The 24,878-nt window shown below is 47.3% G+C and overlaps 1 protein-coding gene across 3 annotated transcripts; it reads right to left on the bottom strand.

Annotated features, from left to right (window-relative positions):
• Positions 1 to 9,091: 9,091 nt before the first annotated feature.
• Positions 9,092 to 23,511, bottom strand: Ttpal (alpha tocopherol transfer protein like). 3 transcript variants are annotated; one of them, XM_036183696.1, is made up of 5 exons: positions 23,421 to 23,511; positions 18,612 to 19,074; positions 13,744 to 13,919; positions 11,387 to 11,497; positions 9,092 to 9,864 (listed from the first exon to the last, which is right to left on the bottom strand). In XM_036183696.1, exons 2-5 carry the CDS (start codon positions 19,057 to 19,059, stop codon positions 9,586 to 9,588), a joined length of 1,014 nt encoding a protein of 337 aa, XP_036039589.1. In that variant the 5' UTR covers positions 19,060 to 19,074; positions 23,421 to 23,511; the 3' UTR covers positions 9,092 to 9,585. The 3 variants fall into 3 exon arrangements, with proteins under 3 accessions (XP_036039589.1, XP_036039587.1, XP_036039588.1); XM_036183694.1 differs by having other exon boundaries at positions 13,726 to 13,919; XM_036183695.1 differs by having other exon boundaries at positions 13,726 to 13,919; positions 18,612 to 19,077.
• Between the last annotated feature and the right edge of the window lie 1,367 nt (positions 23,512 to 24,878).

Below are 24,878 nucleotides of genomic sequence, written 5' to 3' on the forward strand. Positions count from 1 at the left end.
TTGTTTGTTTGTTTGTTTGTTTGTTAGAAAGGGCCTTTTCTTTGTATCCCAGACTTGTCTGGAACTCACATCATCCTGCCTCAGCTTCCAAGTACTGAAATCGAGGTCTGGGCCACACCATACCTAGTTTCTCAAGGCTCCTTCAACAGGGTTTGGTCAGCGTTCTTATACTTAAGATTTGACTAGTAAGTTAAGTCTTATGTTCATTTAGAAACTATCCCTAATATTTTCTCTGAGAAAGACCCAAGTGGATTAACAGGCAGTTAAGGCACTATCAATAAGAATACACTTGAAAAGCAGTCCACAGGAGGTATAATAATGCAGGCTTTTCTACAGAACCAAGTGTTTGGTCTGCACCATGCCTTGTATGGCTAAAGACATGACAGATGAACATTTTTCTATCTTGGGCCTCAAATTTAAGGAAGATGAGCTGACCAGCATGGGAGATTAATGCTGAAAACTCACACAAAGAGGTCCCTGGATAGAGGCGAGTACAGTGTACTTCTTAGAGATAGTGCCCTTAGGATTTGTAACTTTGGTTCATACCAGATACCGTGGCAATTCATCTGAGATTTGAAATAGAGGAGTAAAGAGGGTTTGGTGAGAAATTGACAGCTTAGACCATTTCCACATTAGTGTTTAAGTAGATAGGAGAGATTGACTTCTGGGAGATTCTGGTTTAATCTGTGCAGATAGGTTCTATTTGGGACCTGGTTGTATCAAAAGGATGGAGGTGTTCAGAATCTGATAGATGCTGGGTTTCAGGCGGCTTGGAGAATCAAACAGATGATCAGCTAAGTGGGGTTGGAGGCTGGAGAAGCTGGATATGACAGGAGTTATTAGAATCCGTCCTGTAGGTTCATGTGTGGAAATCAAGTTACAAAGGATTTGTGGATAGATAGGCTTGGCCCTTGATCTTAGCTGTGTAAGGCAGCTACCCTGCTCTTAACAGCAGGGGAGTCACAGTCAGATCTTTAAAGGTCCTAAATTTCAGAACATAGTTCCCTCTTCTTTGCCTTACATGATTCAGAATAATGTAAGTCCAATAAAGTTTGTTTTTCTCCATCATGGTCATTTTGAGACTAATTTGAAATAACAAGTTCTCTTTTAAATGGAGCAGCAGTTCTACATTTGCTCGACTGTACTTTAAGAATGAGTAAATCTGCTGTTAGACATGAAACAGTCATTCAAGATGCAAGTGAATTATACCTCAAGTGCATGAAGAATGCCAACATTTTGAGTAAGCCTAGAGTCATACCTCAAAACAGGACATTATTTGAATTATCCCATTTCAGATGAGTCCACCTGATACTTCATCACACCCTCATCTGCAGATTGAGGCCCTGATTGAGTGGCACATTCTAGGAGTTTATCAAAGGCAACAGCAGAGGCTGCCACTACAGATGAGCTGCAGCTGGGAGAACGCTAGTTGGCTCAGCTTGAATTAGTTTACTTTCCAGTTCAGTGGTTCTCAACCTGTGGGTTGTGACCCCTTTGGAGAAGGTGTTGAACAGCCCTTTCACAGGAGTCGCCTAAGACCATTGGAAAACATAGTTACAATTTGTAACAGCAAAATCACAGTTACGAAGTAGCAATGAAAATAATTTTATGGTTGGGGTCACCACAACATGAGGAACTGTATTAAAGGTCACAACCTTAGGGGAGTTGAGAACCACTGCTCTAGGTCAGTCTGTTCGGAGGTAGGGTCTTGCTCTAGGCTGTTCTGGCTCAAAACTTGCTCTGTAGGCTAGGCTAGCTCTACAGTTTCAGGAGTCCTGCTAAACTCGCTAATCACTGAGATGGATTATAGGGAACAGCCACCAGTCCCAGCCTAAAATTTTGATAATGAAAGGCACTGCCAAAAATGGCCTTGGGGGGCTGGAGAGATGGCTCAGAGGTTAAGAGCACTGACTGCTCTTCCAGAGGTCCTGAGTTCAATTCCCAGCAACCACATGGTGGCTCACAACCATCTGTAATGAGATCTGGTGCCCTCAGAACACTGTATACATAATAAATAAATAAACCTTAAAAAAAATGGCCTTGGGAGCCAGGGATGGTAGGTAGCACATGTCTATAATCCCTGGTACTCTGGATGCTGAGCAGGAAGATCACAAGTTCTAGGCCAACCTTAGCTATAGGTTATGTTTCAGCCTGGGCAACATAAGGAGACCTTATCTTAAAGTTAAAAAACAAAAAAAGACATAGAGGCATGTAGCTTAGTGGTAGAATACTTGCCTAGCATGTATGAGGTCCTGGGCACACTCCCCTAAACCAGCCATGGACCTGGGTTTTTTTTTGTTTTTTGTTTTTGTTTGTTTGTTTTTTGTTTTTGAAGACAGGGTTTCTCTGTAGCTTTGGAGGCTGTCCTGGAACTGGCTTTGTAGCCCAGGCTGGCCTCGAACTCACAGAGATCCACCTGCCTCTGCCTCCCAAGTGCTGGGATTACAGGCTTGCGCCACCACCGCCTGGCCGGACTTGGTTATTGATAGAGGGGTTTTTTTTGTTTGTTTTTGGGTTTTTGTTGTTTTGTTTTCTTCAAGACAGGGTTTCTCTGTGTAGCTTTGGTGCCTGTCCTGGATCTTACTCTGTAGACCAGGCTGGCCTTGACGAGGTCACAGAGATCTGCCTGTTCTGCCTCCCAAGTGCTGGGATTAAGGCGTGCACCACCACCACCCAGCTAGACCATAACTAAGATCTATCTGATTTAAAGCAAGACAGCCTTTCTGTCTATGACAAATCCTTGCTTCTAACATTGGAAGCTAAGCTAAGTGTTCTGCTAACAGGTGATCACTGGGTATTGACAGCAGATGCCAGGCCTATGCTTATTAACAGGGATTGCACTTCATCCCTTACTCCTCTTGTATTGGTCCATCCATCATGTTACCCAGGCACAAATTAGCTGTGCAGTGATGTCCTGATTCCTGCTGTGTGATGTAAGCCTATTTTCAAGTGAAGAATAAGATACAGTGTAGCTGGGGATCTAGCTCAGGGATACAGTGTTTGCCTAGCATGCCCAAAGCCTTGGGTTTGCTCTTTAGCAGTGTGTCTGCCTCCCCCGACACAAAGGTCATGTAAGTAGCTACATTTGCAGTGATTGAGCAATATCTGCTGCTGTGTGGTTGGTGGTTACCTACCTTTCCCTCTTTCAAGTTTAAACTGAGGTTTAGAAGGTGATTTGTCCAAGGTTATCCAGGAAATGGCAAAGCAGAGAGACACGTTGGGCTTGACTTAAAGATAGACCTCACTGCTCCTGGGCCCATCAAGGTATAGGAGACAGAAGAGATGGGAGACACACAGGGAGAGGCTGCTCACCACATCACAGGACCTGAGGAGGCACTAGTATCATTTCCTTTGAGACAGCCTCACCATGTAGCCCTGGCTGGGCTAGAACTGGCTATATAGACCAAGCTGGCCTCAACTTACTGCTCTGCCTGCCTCTGCTGGGTTTAAAGAAGTGTAACCTGGCTTTTCACTAGCATCTTCAGGTCATCTCCATGGTGACTGGCCTCCAATCAGGTGAGGACATGAACCTTTTTTTTTTTTGGCGGGGGGGGGGGGGGGGATTCAAGACAGGGTCTTTTTGTAGCCCTGGCTGTCCTGGAACTCATTATGTAGACCAGGCTGGCCTCTTAACTCACAGAGATCCATCTGCCCCTGGCTCTGAAGTGCTGGGATTAAAGGTGTGTGCATCACCACCGCCCAGCAGGACATGAACATTTATTTTAAAAAAAATCCTCTAAGGAGAGTGATGCCCTAAAAGATATTATTACTAGCTTTTCCCCACCTTATGGTGCTGAGGATCAAATCTATGGCTTTTTGCTTGCTGCTCATCTACCCCATCTCTAAGCCCTGCTTACCAACCTTAAAAACAATTACATTGACCTTTTACTGCCCCTAACTGTGGCAATGTTCAACCAGTGCCATATGCTTAGAAAGACTGGAAAAGTTCTGCCTCAGACCACGGAGAGGTCCTGCTGCTCACAACTGCCTTCTAGTGGAGGTAAGGTGTCAGGCTGCTCTCATCCTAGAGAGAAACAGACGACTCCTGCAGAGAGAGCTTGCTCTGCTGCAGCATGTTCATTGAGCTGTTGTATCATCAGAAGCCAGTAGTAAGCCTGCATCCTGTGCTGGAGTTTCTCAACTGACTCAACCACCATGCTGGCCAGATTGGTCATGAGGACCCAGCTGCTGTTGTCTACTGGGGAGTGGGGTGGTGGCGGCGGCGGCGGGGGGGGGGGGCATTATACACCTTTATAAACAGCTTAGTGTGTGTGACACTAGCCCCACCCTAGTACCCCTATAATCTGGGTGTATGTGTTAAATTTCAACTTCAGTCTCTGAGATAAAAATTTGTGGGGGAGGCCAAGTGGTGGTGATGCACGCCTTTAATCCCAGCACTCAGGAGGCAGGGGCAGGCAGATTTCTGTGAGTTCAAGGCCAGCAAGGTCTACAGTGCTAGCTCCAGGACAGCAAAGGCTACACAACAAAACCCTGTCTCAAAAAACAAACCAAAAATGGTTGGGGAAGTAATGAGGCCACACATTGAGGAATTCATAGTCAGCTGGGAGAGGGTCATTGGGGCTCCACCCTTCCCGGAGTCTCTATAGGCAGTTTATGGTTGCTAAGGGAGAGACATTTCCTTCTGAGGTGTAGCCACTGGTAAATTGCCCTGTAAATAACCCTAAATTCACTGGTTCACACACAAGAAGACACGAAGTATCGGGAAATACATACGTGTATGGAAATGTTATAATGAATCCCATTATATGTAATTAACATATAAAATGAACCCAAAGGAGCCAGGCATAGTGGCTCATACCTGTGATCTCAGCACTTGGGAGGCTGGGACAGGATTGCCTGGAACTTGAGGTCATCCTAGGCTATAGGCTTTTGTCTTAACCAAAAAGAAAAAAGTACAGTGGAGTGGAGTACACCTGTAATCCCAGCACTTAGAAGGTGGGAGCAGGATTGTAAGTTCAGTGTTATACTTGGTTATGTATCAAGTTCAAGATCTGACTGGACTACATACATAAGACCCTGTCTCACATACATTAAAACAAACAAACAAACAAAACAAACACCCAAAATGCACCTGTATATTTGTACATGTTTCCAGAAAACAAGCTAATTTCAGATTTTTTTTTCTTTTTTAAGAGATGGAGTCTCACCTTGTAGCCTTTTGACTAAGATCAGGTGGAGAGATGGGGTCTGGTGATATTGTCCAAGTTGACCCCAAACTTTAGCCTCAGCTTCTAGAATAGCAGAGACTTAGAGGCAAGTGCCAGTTTATTTGGCTCACTGTTTCTCTGAAAGATTCTCATTTCATTCTCATAGGGCTTCATTAAGTGAGTGTAAGAAAGAGATGTGTGCTCCGAAACTCCACCCATCATGTCCTCCTGAAACAGCATCCATTGGACGCCTGGCTTTGAGTGTCCTTGGCAAGCTAATTAACATTTTCGGGCCCTGTTTTCCTCACAAGAGCAATACACTCCATTCATGGTGTCTGAGGATTCACATGAGATAATGTACTCTTGTGTAGTTGGCATGCCTGCTCATACCACTGGAGCTCTTTAGGAATCATTAGTTATTGGAAGGGGTTTCAGGGCCACTCCAGAGAAACATCTTCAGTCTTGGGAACTGAAAAATGTATGCCTCTACCACTGTGTGAAGCTAAGTCCACTTCTCTTTATACACAACCCACCGCAGTGCCCACCGCAGTGCCCACCACAGTGCCCACCGCAGTGCCCACCACAGTGCCCCTCCCAAGCTCTTCTTGGGCCCCACAGTTAGGAACCCTGTGGCTATCCAAGTCACCAGGACTACATCCAGGTTTTGTCTTATGAACTAAACCACAAGACACACACTCAGCCTTACAGAGATTTTTATTGTTGGAGACCCAGTCATGCATACTAAAATTACATATTTTCACCACTTAGAAAAATGCACTAGAAAAATAAACTTTTGGTCAAAACAAAACACTGAAGTAGATGAATCCACCACATGTGCCTAATACTCAAAGCCAAACTGAATTTCAGTTTGAAGGAAGGAGCATGACCAGGGGCTAAGACGGTGGCCTAGACTGCTCAGGAAAACAGCCCCATTTCCACCAGTCAGAGGGGTATCAGAGGTCTTGGCCACTGAGAAGTTTCAAGTATTTTACCTGTTGGGTTCCTATGTACTATGGCAAGAAGAGGAGGCACATCCAGGAGAATCCAAAGCACTTAACTGTCTGATGGAAAGCCTCCAGTGAGATTGGAAACACACACACAGGACCCCAGGTAACAGAAAACCAGTAAATGTGTGGTCATCTGCAGGGCAAGTCACACTGGACCTTCCTGTGGAGCAAGCTCCCATTGAGAAGAAATATTTGGTGGTGCTTCTTGCATTTGAAGCTGAGCATTTCTGAGTCGAGAGAGCAGAAGAAATCTACTTTAGATTTGCAAAGTGAACAGATGGCAATACTGAGAAGCCTTAGCAAGATAGCTGGCCTTCCTGAGCAGCTCATTGGTGTTCCAGCCTGACATGACCATAGCACAGCTATACTTCTATCAACTGAGTTAACGTTTCCCTTCTTAAAGGAGGTTTTACAGGAGAACCTGAAGTGCATGACTTCAAGATGAGGTACTGTAATAATGCCACAACAGCGTGCAGCTGTTGTTACCCAAATGAAAAAGCCAGCCCCGTGAATGATCAGGAGGAGATGACATCTGCCCAGACTGCCTGCTGGATAATAAGGCTGTCTCAGGTATCAGAGGGAGGGCCTGAATTTCTGAAGAAACAAACCCAGGATGAAATGTGAGTGGTCCAAACCCACCTGTGCCCAGTGGAAGCCAAGGTGGGAAGCCAGCGCTTCTGGCTGTTTCTGTAGATATCATATCCCCATCCCCCCATCACCACCCCCCTTGTGCCTTTCCTGGAACTCGCTTTGTAGACCAGGCTGGCCTCGAACTCACAGAGATCCACCTGCCTCTGGGATTAAAGGCTTGCGCCACCACTGCCAGGCTGTAGATTTTATCTGTATTCTTCCATGAAGGAACAACAGGTTTCTAAGAAACTGAATTTAGTGGAAGTCTGTAGCGGACTTGGGCAAGAGAAGAAAACTCCCATATTCCTACACTAGCATATTTCAGCACCAATTCACTTGACCTACATTCTTAAATAACTTGTTTCTTAAAAGCACAGAATAGAGTGTCCTTATGGCCAGAGAGCCAATTGGGAACAGGATTCAGAGTCTAGCGATCGAGGGTGTCTGTCGAGTGGCACATTCAAGGCCATGAAGGAGGAGGGAGGTGGAACCCACTTCTATTTCACTGTCGCTTTTTCCTCCCAACACCACATGACCTAGAATTTCAGGAAACATTCATTTTCAGCTGTCTGTGAAAGGTCTTTGCCCAAAAGTCAGAGACCCCCAAGTTCTTGCTCACCTGCGGCCTCCAGCAGTGTGCTCCCCTCAACTGAGGCTTTGCTGCGCCCCTGCTGCTCAGCCCAGGAGTTGCTTTATTTTGCACCAGGAGGTCCTGGTCTCACAGCCTGCTTCAAACCAGAGATGCCAAGACTCTGATCTCTAGAGTCAGCAGGCAGCAGAACAGCTTGGGGAGACAGCAAACCCAGGCTCTCAGAGGCCTAACCAGAAAGCCTGGCAAACTGGGTGCTTCCTGCTATGAGATTTCTCCCCGTGAGCTTGGTGTCCCTTTGTTAAATCAAATAGACAAAGAACTAGCTAGTCATATGACAGGATTTAAACCAGGGAACCTGGTGGGGCTGAAGAATCCATCTTTTCCTTTGTCTATTTATTTCCCTTGTGCCCTCTTTCTCCTTAGGACCTAAGAAAGCTTCTAACAGATTCTCTCACCCAGGTTGCTGGGTTCAGAGCCAGCATGGGTCTTTTCAGGTGTCTTGGGTGGCCATCCTGTTAGGCAGAAAACCTTCCAGGAACTAAACCTAATAGCAGAAACTCAGTAGTAGTAAGTGGTCTCTATGGACAGTCAAGAGGGGTGTATTTTGGCACTTAAGCTCAGCCAGGTCCTAGAAGATCAAGGATTAGCATCTGTGGTAGAAAGAATGTCCCCCAGAATTGGCATTATTGTGGTAAGTTTCCATTAAGAACTTCTGCAGATATTTTAGGAAATTTAGTAACAATAGACTGACCTTTGAGTCTCCAAGCCACATCTGTATGGGATGCCTGCTTAGTCTAGTAAGTACACAACCAACAGTAGTGGATGCTATTTAACATCACAATACACGATGAATACCAAAGGACCCAGGTCCAAAGCCACCAGGAGCTAAATCACTTCACTCAATGCTTGGGTTAAGGCTAACATCTTGACAGATGTCTAAAGTGCCTAAATGCAAAACTAACATTCTGGCCAGCTGGTCCTTCCACACTAGACGAACACTTGGCAGGGACCCAGGTGAGCTAGCAATAACTTGCCCCGGTATGTTTCCAGAGACAAAAACATAAGAAGCCCAAATCTGGCAAATTACTGTGGCTGTTTCTACTATACTACTAGTGTCTCCAGGGTGGAAGGAGTTTGTACAAGACTTGGCCAGCCTCATGAAAGCCATCTCTTTCAAGTTTACCCATCATTCTGCAAAGGCAGCTGGTTACCACCAAAGGCAAGGCCAAATGGTGACAGTCCTTTACATACAGCTTGTGTACATACCACAAAACCCAAGACCTAGCTTTAGGTGGTCATCTTTCCAAGCAGAAAACCTAACAGAGTTTCAGCAGCCGCAAAGCCCCCCCCCCCCCCCCCCCCCCGCCAATTCCATGTAGCTTCACTTTGGAGATGACAAAGCTGAGGTCCATGTCTCGTGCAGCCACACACCCAACTCCTAGTCCACACCTTTAGCCACATAGTCCTAGAATCCAGTGTTTGATGCTGACCAGTATGATTCCATGTAGAACCAGAGCTAAGGCTTTATGGGTTTGGGAAAAGTTACTATTGCAAGATTCAACCCTGGAATCCCAGGGATGCTCTGAAGCACCTGGCTCCAAATTTGATCTTTTTTGAGCTGAGGATCGAACCCAGGGCCTTATGCTTGCTAGGCAAGCGCTCTACCACTGAGCTAAATCCCCAACCCGTTGATCTTTTAAGTACTGCCTGAGTCCTGGTATTTCTACCGCTCAGTTTACAGGGCTTTCCAGGCCCAGTGATGACAACTGAACCTTGAACTTTGCTGATGAGCAACAGAGGTCAACACTGGAGTTACTGGGAAAGAGACTCAACAGTTTCACATGTGGCAACCTTTCAGGATTGGCAAATTGCTTCAGAGTTGTGACCAAATGCTTCAGAGTCATTACCAATCCAGTTGTCTCCTCCTTGTCACTTCAGAGTGACTCTAACTCTTGTTGCTTCCAAGATGCATAAAAAACAGATACAGACAGCTTACCCAGACTAGCACTTGCAAACATTTGGGAATCACCAGGGCAATGCCAAAGGTCTGCCTGTGATGGGCCCACCCTTGAATCTCTAGGCAGCTCCGTCACTGCATAATGATGGAGCAAGACTGAGGCCTTGGCATCTTAACCCTGTGCATTTCTAAGGAAAAAGGAATTCCACATGGTGACTCTCCAGAAGTGTGCTAATAACAGGAGTAGAGCTGGGACTTCACGGCTCGCATGGAATCATCACACTGCACATCTGAGATCAGTCCTTCAGAGAGCAGTGGCTGGCCCAGGAGACTGTCACAGGCAGGCACAGGCTGGCAGAACTCTTTTACAAAATCATCCTCTGATGCCAATAGCACCGCATTCCAGGTGGCAGTGTCCAGCTCTCCAGCTGTGCCCCCATACTCCTTGGGGAGGATATTCCTTGGAAGGTTTGTGTGGAGAGAGTTCAGGTCAGACCCATGGAGAAAGAACTAAAACAGAACAGTATGAAAAACAGAGACTCAGCAACTGTGATCACAGGCACGAGATTGGGTCCTTCAAGATTCCATCATGGTGTCTGGGGCAGGACCACCCACTCCTTTAAGGATCTACAGGCAGTTAATGGTTGCTGGGGGCGAGTGCAGGGACATTGTCTTCAGTGTTACAGCTACTGGTGTTGTCCATGCTTGGCCCCTTTATTCATGACCTTGTAAGTGACCCTAAATATTGAACTCAGATCACCAAAATCGACAAGAAAGTAGAGGGGTGCTAGTTGAAGGAAGAGGAACAATGTGGGTGGGAGGAAACAGGAAGGTAATGAGATGAAAATGCCACAACGAAACTGTTACATATATCAACAGATGCTAACTGTGCTGGGTAGTGTTTTGTCAACTTGATACAAGCTGGAGTCATTTGAGAGGGAAGAACCTCAACTGAGAAAATGCCTCCGTCAGACTGGCCTTCAGGAGTTGTCTTGATTGATGATTAATGTGTTAACTCCAATTCCAGGGGGATCCAATGCTTTCTTCTGGCCTCCTCTGGCATGTGTGTGCACGAGCACTCATACTCTCACACACACACACACACACACACACACACACACACACTTTAAAATTAAAAGATCTTTAAAACAAAAGAAAAAGTGTGAAACTGTAAACCCAGCCTTTGGAGTGACCTCAATGTCTGGGTGAAAGGAAGAAGGAGAAAAAAGATGAAAAGAGGAGAGGCTTTTGTGGGTCAGAAAGGAGAACCCTCGGGCTGGAGAAATGGCTCAGTGGTTGGGAGCACTGGCTGCTCTTCTAAAGGTCCTGAGTTCAATTCCCAGCAACCACATGGTGGCTCACAACCACCTGTAATGAGGTCTGGTGCCCTTTTCTGGCCTACAGACATATATGCAGGCAGAACACTGTATAGATAATAAGTAAATAAATTACAAAAAAAAAAGGAGAACCCTCTTTTATTTTTTTCCCTCGGAGCTGAGGATTGAACCCAGGGCCTTGTGCTTGCTAGGCAAGCGCTCTACCACTGAGCTAAATCCTCAACCCCAAGAACCCTCTTTTAAAAGAGTCATCTAGGGTTGGCTGTGTAACTTAGCATGCACGAAGCTCTGAGTTAGCAACGATCCATCTATCTGTTTGGTGACCCATTCTTCTCTTTCCGAAATCCTCTTACATATAAAATGCAATGTTGGTTCACAAGGTCTAAGCCAGGAGGCCAGGAAGTCTGAATAGATGACAGAACAGAGAGGCAGCTTGTGATAAAAGTCCCACCATTCAGCCCGGGCTGCATGAGGCCCTGTAGTAACACACCCTCGTCCTGTTCTCATTATTGGCACACAGTGTATTCTTTCTAGCCCCACCATCCCCTAAGAGGGTGGGTCATGCTAAGAATGGTACCTTATACTTCCAAGTTAGTTTCTGGACAAAAGTGTTCGAGGTGCCATGATAAATCAAGTGAGAAAAAAAAAAATCAAGGAAGATTTAAAAAGTATCAAGTTCAAAAGAAATCACTCACCCTGTTGGCTATTTTCTCCTTCAGAAATGGTTTTATGATGGCAAAAATGCCTTTAAATATCCGAGGTTCGTTCACTATGTGGACTGCTTTTATCCGAATGGGGAAGCCATCCTGTGGGTGGAAGGAACACCACGTTAGAACAAAGGCAGTATCTGTGTTCCGTCCCCTCTACAGCTGCCTTCCCCGTGAGAAACACAGCACCGGTCTGCTCTGACTCTCAGCCTCCTCAGAGAGAGCCCTGGTGTCAACAAACAGGAAGACAAGTTGTGAGGACGTGTGGGACAGAAGAGCTAGGCAAAGGTGACAGGTGGGGGGCAGCTCCTATAGCAGCAAACAGTGGTCCAAGACCACAGTGAAAGATACGAAAAACAGCAGACCCTCCAGGTCAGAGCTGCCTCAAGTGCACTTCCCAGATGTGATGTGAAGCAGGCCTGCTTGGTGAGCCAGAGGAATCCTTTGGCCTGCACAGTCACAAGGTTTCCTTAGTTTGGCTTGGTGGTTCAGGCCTGTAATCAGCTATCTGGGAGACTGAGGTAGGTGGACTGTGAGTTCAGGCCTGTCTGAGTTACAGAGTGTGGGGATTGAATGAGATGTCCCTTAGAGGCTCGGCGTTTAAACACTTGGTCACACTTGGTGGTACTGTTCAGAAAGATGAGGAGTGGCCTCCTGCAGGAAGTATGTCACTGGCGACAGGCTTTAAGAGTGTCCAGCCCACACTGTTTAGTGCTCTCTGTTTTGTGCTTGCTGTGGAAGATGTGACCCTTCAGCTTCCTGTCTTTCACCATGCTGGACTCCTGATGCCAAGCTTCCCTGCCAGGATGGGCTCTTGTCTCTCTGGAACCATACACAAATAGACTTCTTTCTCTGTAAGTTGCCTGGGTCACGATGTTTGACCATAACATGAGAAGAACACAACAGAAAAGAACTAATATACAGAGCACACGGCCAGCCTGGGCCACTGGTGGGAAACCCTATCTCAAAATAAAAAGTGGCTCTCTTTGCTTTTTTGTCTTTGTTTTTTCAAGACAGAGTTTCTCTGTGTAGCTCTGGCTATCCCAGAACTCACTCTGTAGGCCAGGCTGGCCTTGAACTCAGAGATCTGCCTCTGCCTCCCAAGTGCTAGGATTAAAGGTGTGTGCCACCACTGCCCTGCTATAAATAAGAACTGTTTTTTTAAAATGGGCTGGGACTGTAGCTCAATGGTAGAACCCTTGCCTAACGTGCAAGGTTCTAGGTTCAATCTTTAGATCCATTTAAATAAGGGGGAAGTCTTTAAGAGCACTTCTGTACACAGCCCCCCCACTTTTCAAGATAGGGTTTCTCTGAGTAACAGCCCTGGCTATTCTGGAACTCTCTTTGTTAGACCAGGCTGGCTTCGAACTCACAGAGATCCGCCTGCCTCTGCTTCCCAAGCGCTGGGATCAAAGGCATGTGCCACCACCACCCGGCTTTGTTCACAGGCTTTAAACACACTGTGTACGATGAAATTCACAAGAAAGGACACATTACATCACAGTACCCAAGCTTACTTAACTCTGGAATTCTGGGTGATCTTACATTAGCAGAAAAATACAGATCTAAACATGACGTGTGTGTGTGTGTGTGTGTGTGTGTGTGTGTGTGTCAGCAGGAACCATCAAAGCGCAGAGCCAGGAGTTGGAGAAGTGGCTCAACAGCTGAGTGCACTGCTGCTCTTCCAGAGGACCCGGGTTCAATTCCCAGCATCCACACATCAACTTACAACTGTCTGTAACCCTAGTCCTAGGGAACCTGACACTTCTGGCCTCCGTGGACACCAAGCACACATGTGCACAGATATACATGTAGGCAAAATATCCATACACATAAGATAATTCAAAACAAAATAAAACATTAAGTCAGGGATGGATCTCAGTGGTAGAGTGTTTACCTAGCATACACCAGGTCCCGAGTTCTAGTCCCAGCACAAAATAGGAACAGTAAAAGCTAAGGAAAATCAGACTTGCACCATGGCACCGCACAGCCCACCAGAGGGAGCACCCAAGGGGCATAACCCTTTTGTAGCTGTGACACATGCCGTGACACGTGAAGCGGGCCACATGTCCTCTAGGTCTCTGCTGCTCCATTTATCAAAAAGGAAAACGAATTCTTGCCTGCCTCCGAGTGTCCCTCAAAGACTGAACTTTAATGGCAGAGCTTTGTGGATCATTAAGTACAGCTCAGAGGTGACTTCTGCAGGGACCTTCGGAGTCATGGCAAAGAAGACTGGAGATTATTCCCATAAGACAGCAGTAAGTGGACAGGGCCGTGGGGAAAGCAATGCAACCACAGAATGGGGACACGGCGAGCAGAGGCCATACCTGAAGAATGCCAATCACCTTTTTGGCTATAAAAGGGCCAAAATGAGATGCTTTCGATAAGCTCACGCCTTTGTAGTCTGCGAGAATTACAATTCCGTTCACTTGGGTCTCTTCGGACTGAATGAGTTTTTCTAATGTCAAGTATATGGCTCGGATGTTCTCAGTGATTGGATAGCTGCTCGGTATCCATCTGTCTGAGGTCACAAAGATAGACAGCATTATGGAATGAATACAAACAAGTGCTCAGATGCATCTTCTAGAACCTCAGCTTTGCAATGGAAGAGAAAGACATGTCACCAAGATCCTGCCCAGCAGTTGACATTTCCTAACCTCCCAAACCCAGCAGGACATCTGGAGATGAAAACACAATTGAGCCTTGAGGTTAAAAGCATGAGCTCTGAAGTCAGGCAGATAGCCTCTGACTTTTACGAGCTGTGTGACCTTGGGCAAGATGCTTTAGTACTCTGACGCTCTGTCTCCCTTTCTCTCTCTCTCTCTCTTTTTTTTTTTTTTTTTTTTTTGGTTTTTCGAGACAGGGTTTCTCTGTGTAGCCTTGGCTGTCCTGGAACTCCCTTTGTAGCCCAGGCTGGCCTCAAACTCACAGAGATCTGCCTGCCTCTGCCTCCCCAGTGCTGGGATTACAGGTGTGCACTAGCACTTTCTGGCTGAGCCTGTCTCTTAAGTAAATAGGGTAATACCTGCCTTCGTGGCCACCTCAGCTTCCTGCTGTAAGTGCTGTCACACCACACCTGCTTTTCCACTCTGGCCGCACAGGTTGCACAGAACTGACTTAACCAATGACTCCAGGGAGTGTGACGATGGGGGCTGGCTGGCCAATCTGATAGATATCCTAGCCAAGCATGCGGTCTAAACCAGGTCCCACAGAACCAGACTCAAACTAGGGTGTGGTTCTTGGGAAAGAGAAGATCACTCCTCCCTCGCATAGCAGTAATGCTGTGAGCCCAAGGTTCAGGGGCTCATGAGACCAGAGCTGGTCTGAGAATGAAGCCTATGCCAAGGCTGGCAGAGATGGAATCACCTCTCTAGTTGTCCCCAAATCTAACTGAACCCAGATGTCATCTGAGCAAATGAGTTCTTGTTCCAACTGACAGAAGTTAGCTTTTGGTTTGTCATCTAAAGAAGAGTCCTAACTCACATACACCTCCAGGGTGTTACAGGATGGAGCACAGCTATGTTCCATGAGGCCCTTGCTCAAATTCCTCCTTATAGAAAGGATGCTTCATTAATATTCACATATTTAATGATTCTTCTCTTTGGGAAAGGATACAAATGAAAAATACAATGGTATTTTTGAGCACTATTCTTTTTCTCTTTTTACTATTTCTTTTTGGCAGGCGTGAGGGGGTTGAGACAGAGTCACTCTGTATCCCAGGCTGGTCCTGAACTTTCAAGGATCCTCTTGAGTGCTGACCTAGTAGGCAGAGGCCACCATGCCCAGTTGGAAACTACGTTCTCGAGAAAATCTTTACCAAGACCTTACATCCCATAAGACAGAGAGATGAAGACATGCAGACAGAGCTTAGGTGCTGTGGATCACACCCCTAATCTCAGCACTCGGGAGGGTGGTAAGAACAGGAGTCAGCCTGGGCTACATGAGACCTTGTCTCAAAAACAAAAATCCCTCCCCAAATGCCGGGGATATGGAGTCATAGTCCTCAGTGGTGCAACTGGTAAGATCCTCTTGCTCAGGTAAATAACCCCCAACCCATGCTCAAGCAAGCAAGCCTAATTAAATGCGGTGGGCCACTCCCCACCCTGCTTCCCTCCAAGGGGTGAGTAGGGCAACACAAGGCATGAGCATTGGAGGGCTTCTTGGGGAAGAAGGAGGAGTTTGGGGACTCAGAGGGAAGGGTGATAAAGGATAATGGAAGGTTATGGACAAAGTAATTATATGTATGTATGAAATCAGGAAAGAATGCATTAAAAACAAAATTTCATTTTGCTAAACATGGGATATGGAATGTACACAAAATTATTTTTGAATATGTGTGTATGATACATGTGCCCATTTATGTGTGAGGGGACACGTGTGCCACAGAGCACGTATGGCGGTCAGAAGACAGTAGTCCTAGGTTGTCACTTTCCACTTTAATTGGGTTCCAGGGATCCGAACACAGCACTCGTGGGGCAAGTGCTTCTACCTGCTGAGCCTTTTCACGGCCCTACACAAAATTCTCACACAAGCCTCGACCACCCTCGGTGATTAATGTTCATGTGAAATAAGCCTGCGTCTATATAACTGGATATCATCTTTTCAATTGCATACATCTCAAAAGAGCTTAGGAGAAAGCAAAGTAAAACCCAGTTCTGATCACTACTTTGTTGTCTGCTTCCTTCTGAGACCTGGGTCAGCAGGGAGGGGGCCAGATCTCATCCCACACAAGGAGAAAGTCATCTTACGGCACAACCACGTGCCAGGAGGAGGCAGGGCCATGGTGACATCTGACCATCTGATAACACTTCTGAGCTGAGCTCACAGTAGCAAGACAAAGCTTGCTGGCCGGTTTCTAGGTCTCTGGGTGCTCAGAAGTCTGCACTGCTTATTTTAAAACAAACACCTAATTTTGGAAAGTGCCAAGCACAGCAGGTAAAGCGGCTCCAGCTGTCTGTCTGACACATGGCGCAGGGTGAAGAGAACGGTCTAGATGGCAAAGACAGCTTAGGAAAAGGCTGGAAGGAAACGTGGTGTGAGGCATCCAGGCAGAGGAAAACATGGAGGGGGCTGTACCACCAGACACCCTTTTGGGTGAATCTGCAGGCACAGGGCTATCAGCACGTGCTCACTTTCCGGCCTGTTTAGGAGGAGTGCTGTAATCTTTCATTCCCCCTAGGCTCTGCAATGAAGGGAACTGCAGGATCTGTGAGTGGGGTGAAGGTCCTTTCCTCAACTACACCTGGTGCCAGAAGGACAGAAGCAGGAATCAGAAGGCTGGGGTTCCCACACCCTCCATGCACTAGCTAACATTTCTAATTCCCCCCCTTTTAGCTTCTCCTAGGGCCACGATTTCAAATGCTCTCTGTGGGGAGCTTCCCTTGCTGCAAATAACCATGTCAAAGGTCTGAGCAGAGCCAAGATGGCAAACCGGGAACAAGCTTTTCATTATCTTTCCTGATACCTAAGATGCCACCCCCTCTCCACAGTGACTAGTAAAGGTAATCCGTCAGAAAGCAGGGTAAATGGATGCGGTGTTCACTTACCTTTCAGTCTATCACAGCTCTTTATGTGATGTTAAAAAGATGTTGTTTAAAAAGCTGGGCGCACGCCTTTGGTCCCAGCACTTGGGAGGTAGACGCAGGTGGATCTCTGTGGGTTTGAGGTCAGCTTGCTCTAAATAGAAAGTTCAGGACAGCCAGGGCTACATAGAGACCTTATCTCAAAAAGCAAAGTAAAATAAAATATAAAGAAAAAAGACGGCTTGCCTAGCAAGCACAAGGTCCTGGGTTCGATCCCCAGCTCAAAAAAGAAAAAAAAAAAAAAAGAAAAAGACACATTTTTTAAAAAAGTAAGCTACAACAAGTACCAGTATAAAGTGTTGGTATCAGAAAATGAATCAAGGTGTTCTGATCATAGCTCAGTGGCACAGCTCCTGCCCAACAGGTACACACCAGGGTTCCATTCCCAGAACCGCAAAAATAGATAGATAGATAGATAGATAGATAGATAGATAGGTAGAGTCTTGTCAGGGTCTAACCCAACAGAGGAAGGAGGCAGGAGACAGAGTGGGCACCTTTCCAGGCTTCTGCCCAGCCCACACTGTCTCATTTCTATCTGTCCTCAGCCCACTCAGAGGAGATGCTGGGAGGGGCTTGGCAATCATGCCTGCACCCCATGACCACGAACAGATTCCTCGGCCCACTGCATTCTCGCCTTTGGAAATCTAAGTTTGTGCTCACAGACAGACGTTCACTGAGTAGCCAGGTGAGCCTGAGAGCTGAAAGGGGCCAATTTAGCTTTGCTGTGTTTCAGGAACCAAGTATGGAGAAGCTGTCTGTGCCGAGCAGACAGTCCTGGGGCTGGTGCTGTGGGGTCCAGGACCTGGTAAGAGAGGCAGCAACTTCGGTGTGGTGGATCTGGGAGCTGTTTCTGTCTCGTTAGGTCAAATCTTCCTGTGGTACTCAGTCAGCCTGAGGATGGTTTTGTCATCTGTAGTCAAAAGAGCTTTGAGGCTAGGCATGGTGCTACACTGTGGGTGCCCACAGAGGCTCCTTAATAAGACCTTACTCAAGGTCACAGAATCTGAGCTTGCTTTACCCAGCAGGGCTGCATAAAGGGATGAGTTAGCCAAGGGCATGGTTACCAGGTGTTTTGAAGGGTCTACACTTGGCTGCGTGCTGTGCTTTGGTCTTGAAAGGGGGATGTCTTCTGTCTTTCTCCTTGGCAGTGTATAAAAACCCATTAGAATAAATTTTGAGGTGGCTGGGTATTGACCCAGGCCCCTCCCAAAGCTATCCTATTATCTCTCTTTCTCTCTGTCTAGGCTTATATTTCTATCTAATACTTCCTCATTCCTCTCTCCTCCCCACAAAAACCCTTCAACAGGTCAGAGCTGGACTCCAACTGTACACTCTTAAAATCTTTTTTTTTTTTTTTTTTTTTCAGAGCTGAGGACCGAACCCAGGGCCTTGCGCCTGTGAGCTCTACAACTGAGCTAAATCCCCAACCCCCACACTTAAAATCTTAGCACTTGGGAGGTAGAGGCAAGAAGGTCAGGAGTTCAAGATCATCCTTGGCTGCCTAGTGAGTCCGAGATCAGCCTGGACTGTTTTAAAAAGCCAAAACCAAACCAAAAAAGAACCTTCACTAAAACAAGAAAGTGGGGGAAATCTGAGAGAAAGCTGGGTAAAAAACAGACCCATCCCAATACCTGGTCGGATGCAGAGGACATGACAGCCCCTAGGGTCCGTGTGGGGCAGCACTGTGAGGAATCCGGAGTCAAGGACATCTTTCAGGGCGGAGGGCCTCAGGTTGCTGAAGACCTCTGGCCAGCTCCGCCTGCAGCCATGGTAGTTGACCAGCAGCTGCAGGGCCCGGTCATAGTCAAACTTTCGGGCCCGCAGGAAGCGCAACAGGAAGGCGTCGTCAAGCGATGTGCTCAGGTACGGGTACTCCTTCCGCACCATATCTCGAAGGGCCTGCACATCCCGGAGTCTCCATTCAGGCTTCTCCTGAAGCTCTTCCCTGGCTTTGGTGACCAAGTCTTCCGTCAGCGAGCACACATAGCCGGGAGGCTGGGGCGGGGGCAGTGGCAGCTCATTTTCGGAGAGTGAGGCCACAGAGGGGCTGGTTCTCTGAGAGTCACTTTCTTCTGACATTAGCTATCAGAGTCCCTGCTGACACAAAGGCCACAAGTGAGGGTCAGAGAGTGCAGCAGGGGCCTTTTGCCACACAGGCCTAATGACTGGAGTCTGATCCAGAGACTCACAGAAAGATGAGACACCGGGTGGTGGCGGCGGCGGCGCACGTTTTTAATCCCAGCACCCGGGAGGCAGAGGCGGGTGGATCTCTGTGAGTTCGAGGACAGCCTGGGCTACCGAGTAGTTCCAGGGCAGACTCCAAAGCTACACAGAGAAACCCTGTCTCGAAAAACCAAAAGCAAAACCAAACCAACCAACCAACCAACCAACCAAAAAAAGATGAGACAACTGATCCCACATTCACAAACTTACACATATGTGTGTGCATGTAATTTTTAAAAATTATGTTTACTATTAGTATTCTATTTATTTACATTTATTTTTGAGTCAGAATCTTTTTTAAAATTTGACTTTATGTTAATTGGTGTTTTGCCTGCATGTATGTCTTTGTGAGGGGTGTCAGAAGCCCTGAAACTGGAGTTACAGGCAAGTGTGAGTTGCCCTGTTGGTGCTGGGAATTGAACCCAGGACCTCTGGGAGAGCAGCCAGTGCTCTTAACCACTGATCCATCTCTCCAGCCCCTGTGCATGTAATTTTTAAGGTCAAGATTGCTTACATGGAACCCTAAGAGTGGGAAATGCGGGACTGGGAGTTTTTGCCAGTTTTTTTTTTTTTTTAAAGAGACAAAGAGTCTTACTATGTAGCTCAAGGTGGTCTGGAACTTGCTAGCCTCCTCAGCCTCTAGTGTGCTGGGATTACAGGTATGTGCCACCATGTCCAGCTTGTCTGAATTTTTACAATATAGCTTCTTATGGCAATCATGGAAATGTGTCACATCTGCTGCTAAAGAAATGTAACTGAAGGGCCTCAGCTCTAGTGCCCTCAGAGGCATATACAGGCACTCCCCAAAGTCCCCAGCCAGTGACTAACCAAGAGAGACATGGATGCCTCCAAAGGCAACAGTAGTTCATGAGTATAGGGCCCTGGCCCCTGATTTGGGCAGCTGTTGCCTTGCTTGCTGACCTTGACCTTGATATCCTCCCTATGCTAATTCCCTGCCAGTTTCCACCCTCCTGAATGCTTAAGGGAAGTTCCTTGTTTGTATATCCTGCATATTGGGCATTAACAGCTTAGATGCAAGATTGTAAACATCAGTAGGGAACTTCTGCCCTCTGGGGTTCTCACATTGTGCTGTAAGCCTGTATTTAAGGTTTCCTCCCTCTTTCAATAATCGGCATCTGCTGAGGTGAATGACCCACTGTCTCTTGTCTCTGTTTTTCCATCCACAGCCCCTCACTCAGACATGGTGAACAGGTGGTGCTACACATGGGCTGTTGATCGCTACACATGGACTGGCTGGATTCTTCCTGAGCCCACACTGCACTCTGAGATTCTTCCTGCCTAAACCTCCTTCACAGGGGTCAGACCTGCATCACTGACCCAGGGCTCTTCATCATCTCCCTTTCCTTTATCTGTGTGGGCACTCCAGTAAACTCCACATACTGCTTGTCCATCTGTTGATCCTAAGGCTAGCTTCTGGAAAACCTGCACCAACATACTATTGGATGAAAAACAGAGGACAGCTGCCTGAGCTGTCCTGGGAATAAGCTGGCAGCAAGACTCCCTGGCTGCAGAACCTTTGTCCATGAGTGGACAGGACACTGATCTTCACCCCATGTTCAACAGGAGCCATTTCATAGTTCTTGCACATACCTCTAATGTCCTGGCTGCACTTGGCTAAACTCCCTCTGGTCCACTGCAGTTAGTGACCAAGCAGGCTACTCCATCTCTTGAATTCCAACCTCTAGCCACACCAGCTTCTTTCACTTGCTTCCAAAGCTATGTCCTCATTCCGTGCATACTCTGGTCCCTCTCAAAAGTATGTTCTTCCTCCAGCTCCTCCCAACCCTCACAGATTCACCCTAAGTCCTGACTGGATGACACACATACATCCAATGAATATCAGACATGTATGATAAGTCGTTTTTTGTTTGTTTGTTTTTTTCCAGGTACCGGGGATGCAGAAGCAAAGAAAAAAATCCTGTCTTGTTGAGCCCAGTGGGGATGAGAGACAACTTCTAACCATAATATACAGTCTACTATTATGAAGAGGAGAATGAGGGGGCAGGATCAGGACTGCAGTTTGTATGTTTGTTTGTTTGTTTGTTTTTTGTATGTGGAGCTGAGGATCGAACCCAGGGCCTTGCGCTTGCCAGGACTGCAGTTTTAAACAGGGCAGGCAGTCAGGGAAGGCTTGCCTGGGTAACATTTGAGCAAAGATGACAGGGTGAGCCAAACACATCATATGGTTGAGTGAGGGTATCTGAAAAATACCTGGCTTTTCTGATAAGCAAGATGTCCAGTGTAGCTAGAGCTAAGGAAGCAAGATGGAGAAAAGTAGATGGATTCAGAGGCTTTGGGCTATGGGCTGGGGCATTGTGCAGAGTGAAGAGGGGCAGAGAGGGTTTGACACGATTTCTGTTTTAAAAGACCACTGTGGACTGGAGAGACTGCTCAGAGGTTAAGAGCACTGATTGCTCTTCCAGAGGTCCTGAGTTCAATTCCCAGAAACCACATGGTGGCTCACAACCATCTGTGATGAGATCTGGTGCCCTCTTCTGGCCTGCAGGGATACATGCTGTATACATAATAAATAAATAAGTCTTTAAAAAAAAAATAAGACCACTGTATTGTCTCAAAAATGCCTTAGGGTCTGTGAGATGGCTCACTTGCAGCTCCAGCCTGGCTACCTGAGGTTCAATCCCTGGAATTGAACTTTTCAATATTTACAAAACCCATGTAGAAGTACAAGAAAACTAGCTCAAGGCTGTCCTCTGACCCCCATGTGTGTGCCATGCCATGTGCATCCATACATCACAGAAAAGTGACTTTCAAGAGGGGACCACGACAAAGTCATGATATAGAAGATTCAACACCAACCCAGACAAAAGGGGACAGTGACACGGAGAAGCCAGTCTTCCCTCACTCCAGGCTGTCTGTGCTGCCTGGGCACGAGCTCTGTGGCCTCGTGCATCTCCAATACTTGTCAAGAGTGTAGGAAACCAGTGTGTGATATCCAGGGAATCACTGTGTAACACCTTGTATTAAGACATCATATAGGCCCCACACCATAAATACTTTATTTTAATGTACTTCATAGAGGTGTACTAAGCAAGGTATAGGACACTCCTGGTCTCACGGGATCCACCCTGGGCTGTTTATATGGCAGTCACCAACAGGTAGGTGCCTGGAATCCCAACCCACTGCCTACCTGAGATTGACTGTAACGTCACAGGCTATAGAACTAGTCTTAAAGGCGCTCCCCTTTCCTCCTCCACACCTCCCCTGCTGGGGAAGACAAACTAATGACCCACCATCTTGGAATATCTGATACCGTTTACATGAAACCCTTCAGAGTCAGTTCCCACTTATTCATTTAAGAATTACTAACTGCCCCTGTATGTGTTGGGCATTGTGCTGGAGGATGCTAGGGACACACCAGGAAAAAACAAAACCTCGCCTTGTGCAGCTTACATCACAGTAGACTGATGGAAAGAGGTCATACACGCTTCAGGGTTTTGCTTTGAATCAAGCTCTGCACCGTACATCTGTTTTCTTATTTCTTCTTGAGTGTTGCTGGGGATAGAACCCAGGGCCTTGCGCATGCTAGGCATTTCTCTATCGCCGAACTACACTGTCAACTCCACATTTCATCTTCACAGTATTGAGCCAGCACATTATCATCACTGTTTCCACTTTACAAAGGAAGAAACTGACCCCCTAACAGTGTGAATCCCAACAAAGCAGGGAACTTGCCTGCCAGGGTCACCATGGCCCCCAGTGCCGGCTCATGACAGCATTCACTCAGTAAACATCTGGGGAAGTATGGCAAGCCCTGCCTGGTGAGGCAGAGCGAACTGTCGAGCCCCACCCTGGCCTCATCTTCTCTATCCTCCACCTGCAGCTTCCTGTTGTATCCCCAAGGGCTCAGCAGTGGCTGTCAGTCTGGGGAACGACATGATGGGTGGCCTTGGGGACAGGCTACGAAGCCTAGCATCCTCCCCACCTGGAGCCATCTCCCAGTGGAGCATTCCCTCTCTCCCCAAACAGCCGGAGGTCAGAAACTATCTCTCTCGGAGCCCCAGAGACCTCCGAGCCGCGGACAGCGGTCCAAGGCCCCTACTTCCGGTCGCCGCCCCCTCCCCAGGTGTCCCCATTTCCTGGGGTCTCCCGCCCCTCTGGCTCACTTCCGGCAGTCTCGTCCCCTTGGGTCCCTATCCCTGGCCCCTAGGCGCACTCACGGGCCCGCGGGCACTCACCAGCCCGGCGGCAGGCGGAGCGCGGGTCACGGCGGCAGGAGCCTCGGCTGGCAGCGCGCGCACTACAGACCCGCACTCCCCAGCCGGCCCGCCCGGCCCTCGCGCCGGAAGTGACGTTCGGGGCGCGCGAAGGCGGCACCCACCCGGGATGGCGCACGAGTGAGCATTGCCGCGTTGGCTTGCGTCTGTCCCCACCTGCTGGTCCCGGCTGGGTACCCCTGTGAGATGATGAGGGAAACAGACCTGAAGGGGGAAAGCAGGCGCTTTCCTAGGACGCACTGCCGCATGCCTAGTGATCCCCATCATTTTCTCTTTAAGTCGTCATGGTTTTGCAAATCCCCTAATTCATGACAGGGAAGTTGGCAGTCGGTGCTGTAGGTGCTGTATGTAGGTGCTGTAACCGGCTTCAGACCCAGACCTGAGGATTAGCATTCCAGAACTCCTTGGTCCTCAGCTGACATCTGGACCGGCTGCCCAATGTCAGTATGCCATCCGCTGAGCCATTTTGACCAAGTGCCCTAGCCTCCTGGCCTCAGTTCTTCATGAATAACATGATTCTTGCCTTGGACCCTGACTCAGTAACTACCTGTTTCCTGCTTTTGGGCTCACTGATGAGGTTGTCTCCAGACAGCAATAGCTTGAAAAAGGGTTTCCTAGCTCCGTGCCTGGCCCATTAACTATCCACACTACATACATACCTTTATTTTGAGCAACTGTAATTTGGGAGCAAATCTCCGAGGTTCCTCTTTTGGGTACAATAAAGGACAATAAACCATTACTAGAAAGAAATTCTGATGGGCCAAGAGAAGGTCAGATCCAAAGGAATGACCTTAAGTCACCTCTTCGTTTCCCTACCTATGGATAAGAGGAGTCTTAGGACTGTGGGAAATGTCCAGAAGGGATGTAAGGACATATGGGTTTTGCCAGATGCCAAACTGCATGTGTGGGAGAAGTGTGAGGTGGCCTGGGAATCTTGAGTTGTGTTTATCCGTTTGTTTGTTTGTTTTGTTTGTTTGTTTTTAATATAGGGTGTCATCATGTAGACCAGGCTGGCCCCCAACTCACGAGTCTCGTGCCTTTGTCTCCTGAGTGCTGGGATTGTAAATGTGGACCAGTCACCCCAGGTTACAAGTCTCGAGACTTTGTGATCCTAGGTTCTCTCCAATCCCCAACTTCTAGGTTGCCAAATAAAGTATAGAACACTCAGTTAAATTTGAATTTCAGATAAACAAGTCTATTTTTAAGACAAAGTGCCTTATGTAACATTTGGAACACATGCACACTTTAGAAACTGTTGTTTCTCAGAAGAAACTCAACTTTAAATAGGTGTCCTGTTGGTCCCTTACCCCAAACCTAAGTATTAGTTTTATGTTTCTCCTATAACAAATCACAACATAGTGACTTGAAACAACACCATTGTATTTTCTCACCTTGCTAAAGATACCTGGGAGCTGGCAA

The sequence above is a fragment of the Onychomys torridus genome, chromosome 4, assembly GCF_903995425.1.
Source record: "Onychomys torridus chromosome 4, mOncTor1.1, whole genome shotgun sequence".
Lineage (NCBI taxonomy): Eukaryota > Metazoa > Chordata > Mammalia > Rodentia > Cricetidae > Onychomys > Onychomys torridus.

What these genes read in the sequence shown, in the direction of transcription:
- Ttpal (XM_036183694.1), bottom strand. Translation starts at nt 19,059, where the DNA reads ATGTCAGAAGAAAGTGACTCTCAGAGAACCAGCCCCTCTGTGGCCTCA. An exon ending in AGGTGATTGGCATTCTTCAG is followed by an intron (nt 11,498 to 13,725) that starts GTATGGCCTCTG and finishes TTCCACCCACAG; the next exon opens with GATGGCTTCCCCATTCGGAT. An exon ending in AGGAGAAAATAGCCAACAGG is followed by an intron (nt 9,865 to 11,386) that starts GTGAGTGATTTC and finishes GTTCTGTTTTAG; the next exon opens with TTCTTTCTCCATGGGTCTGA.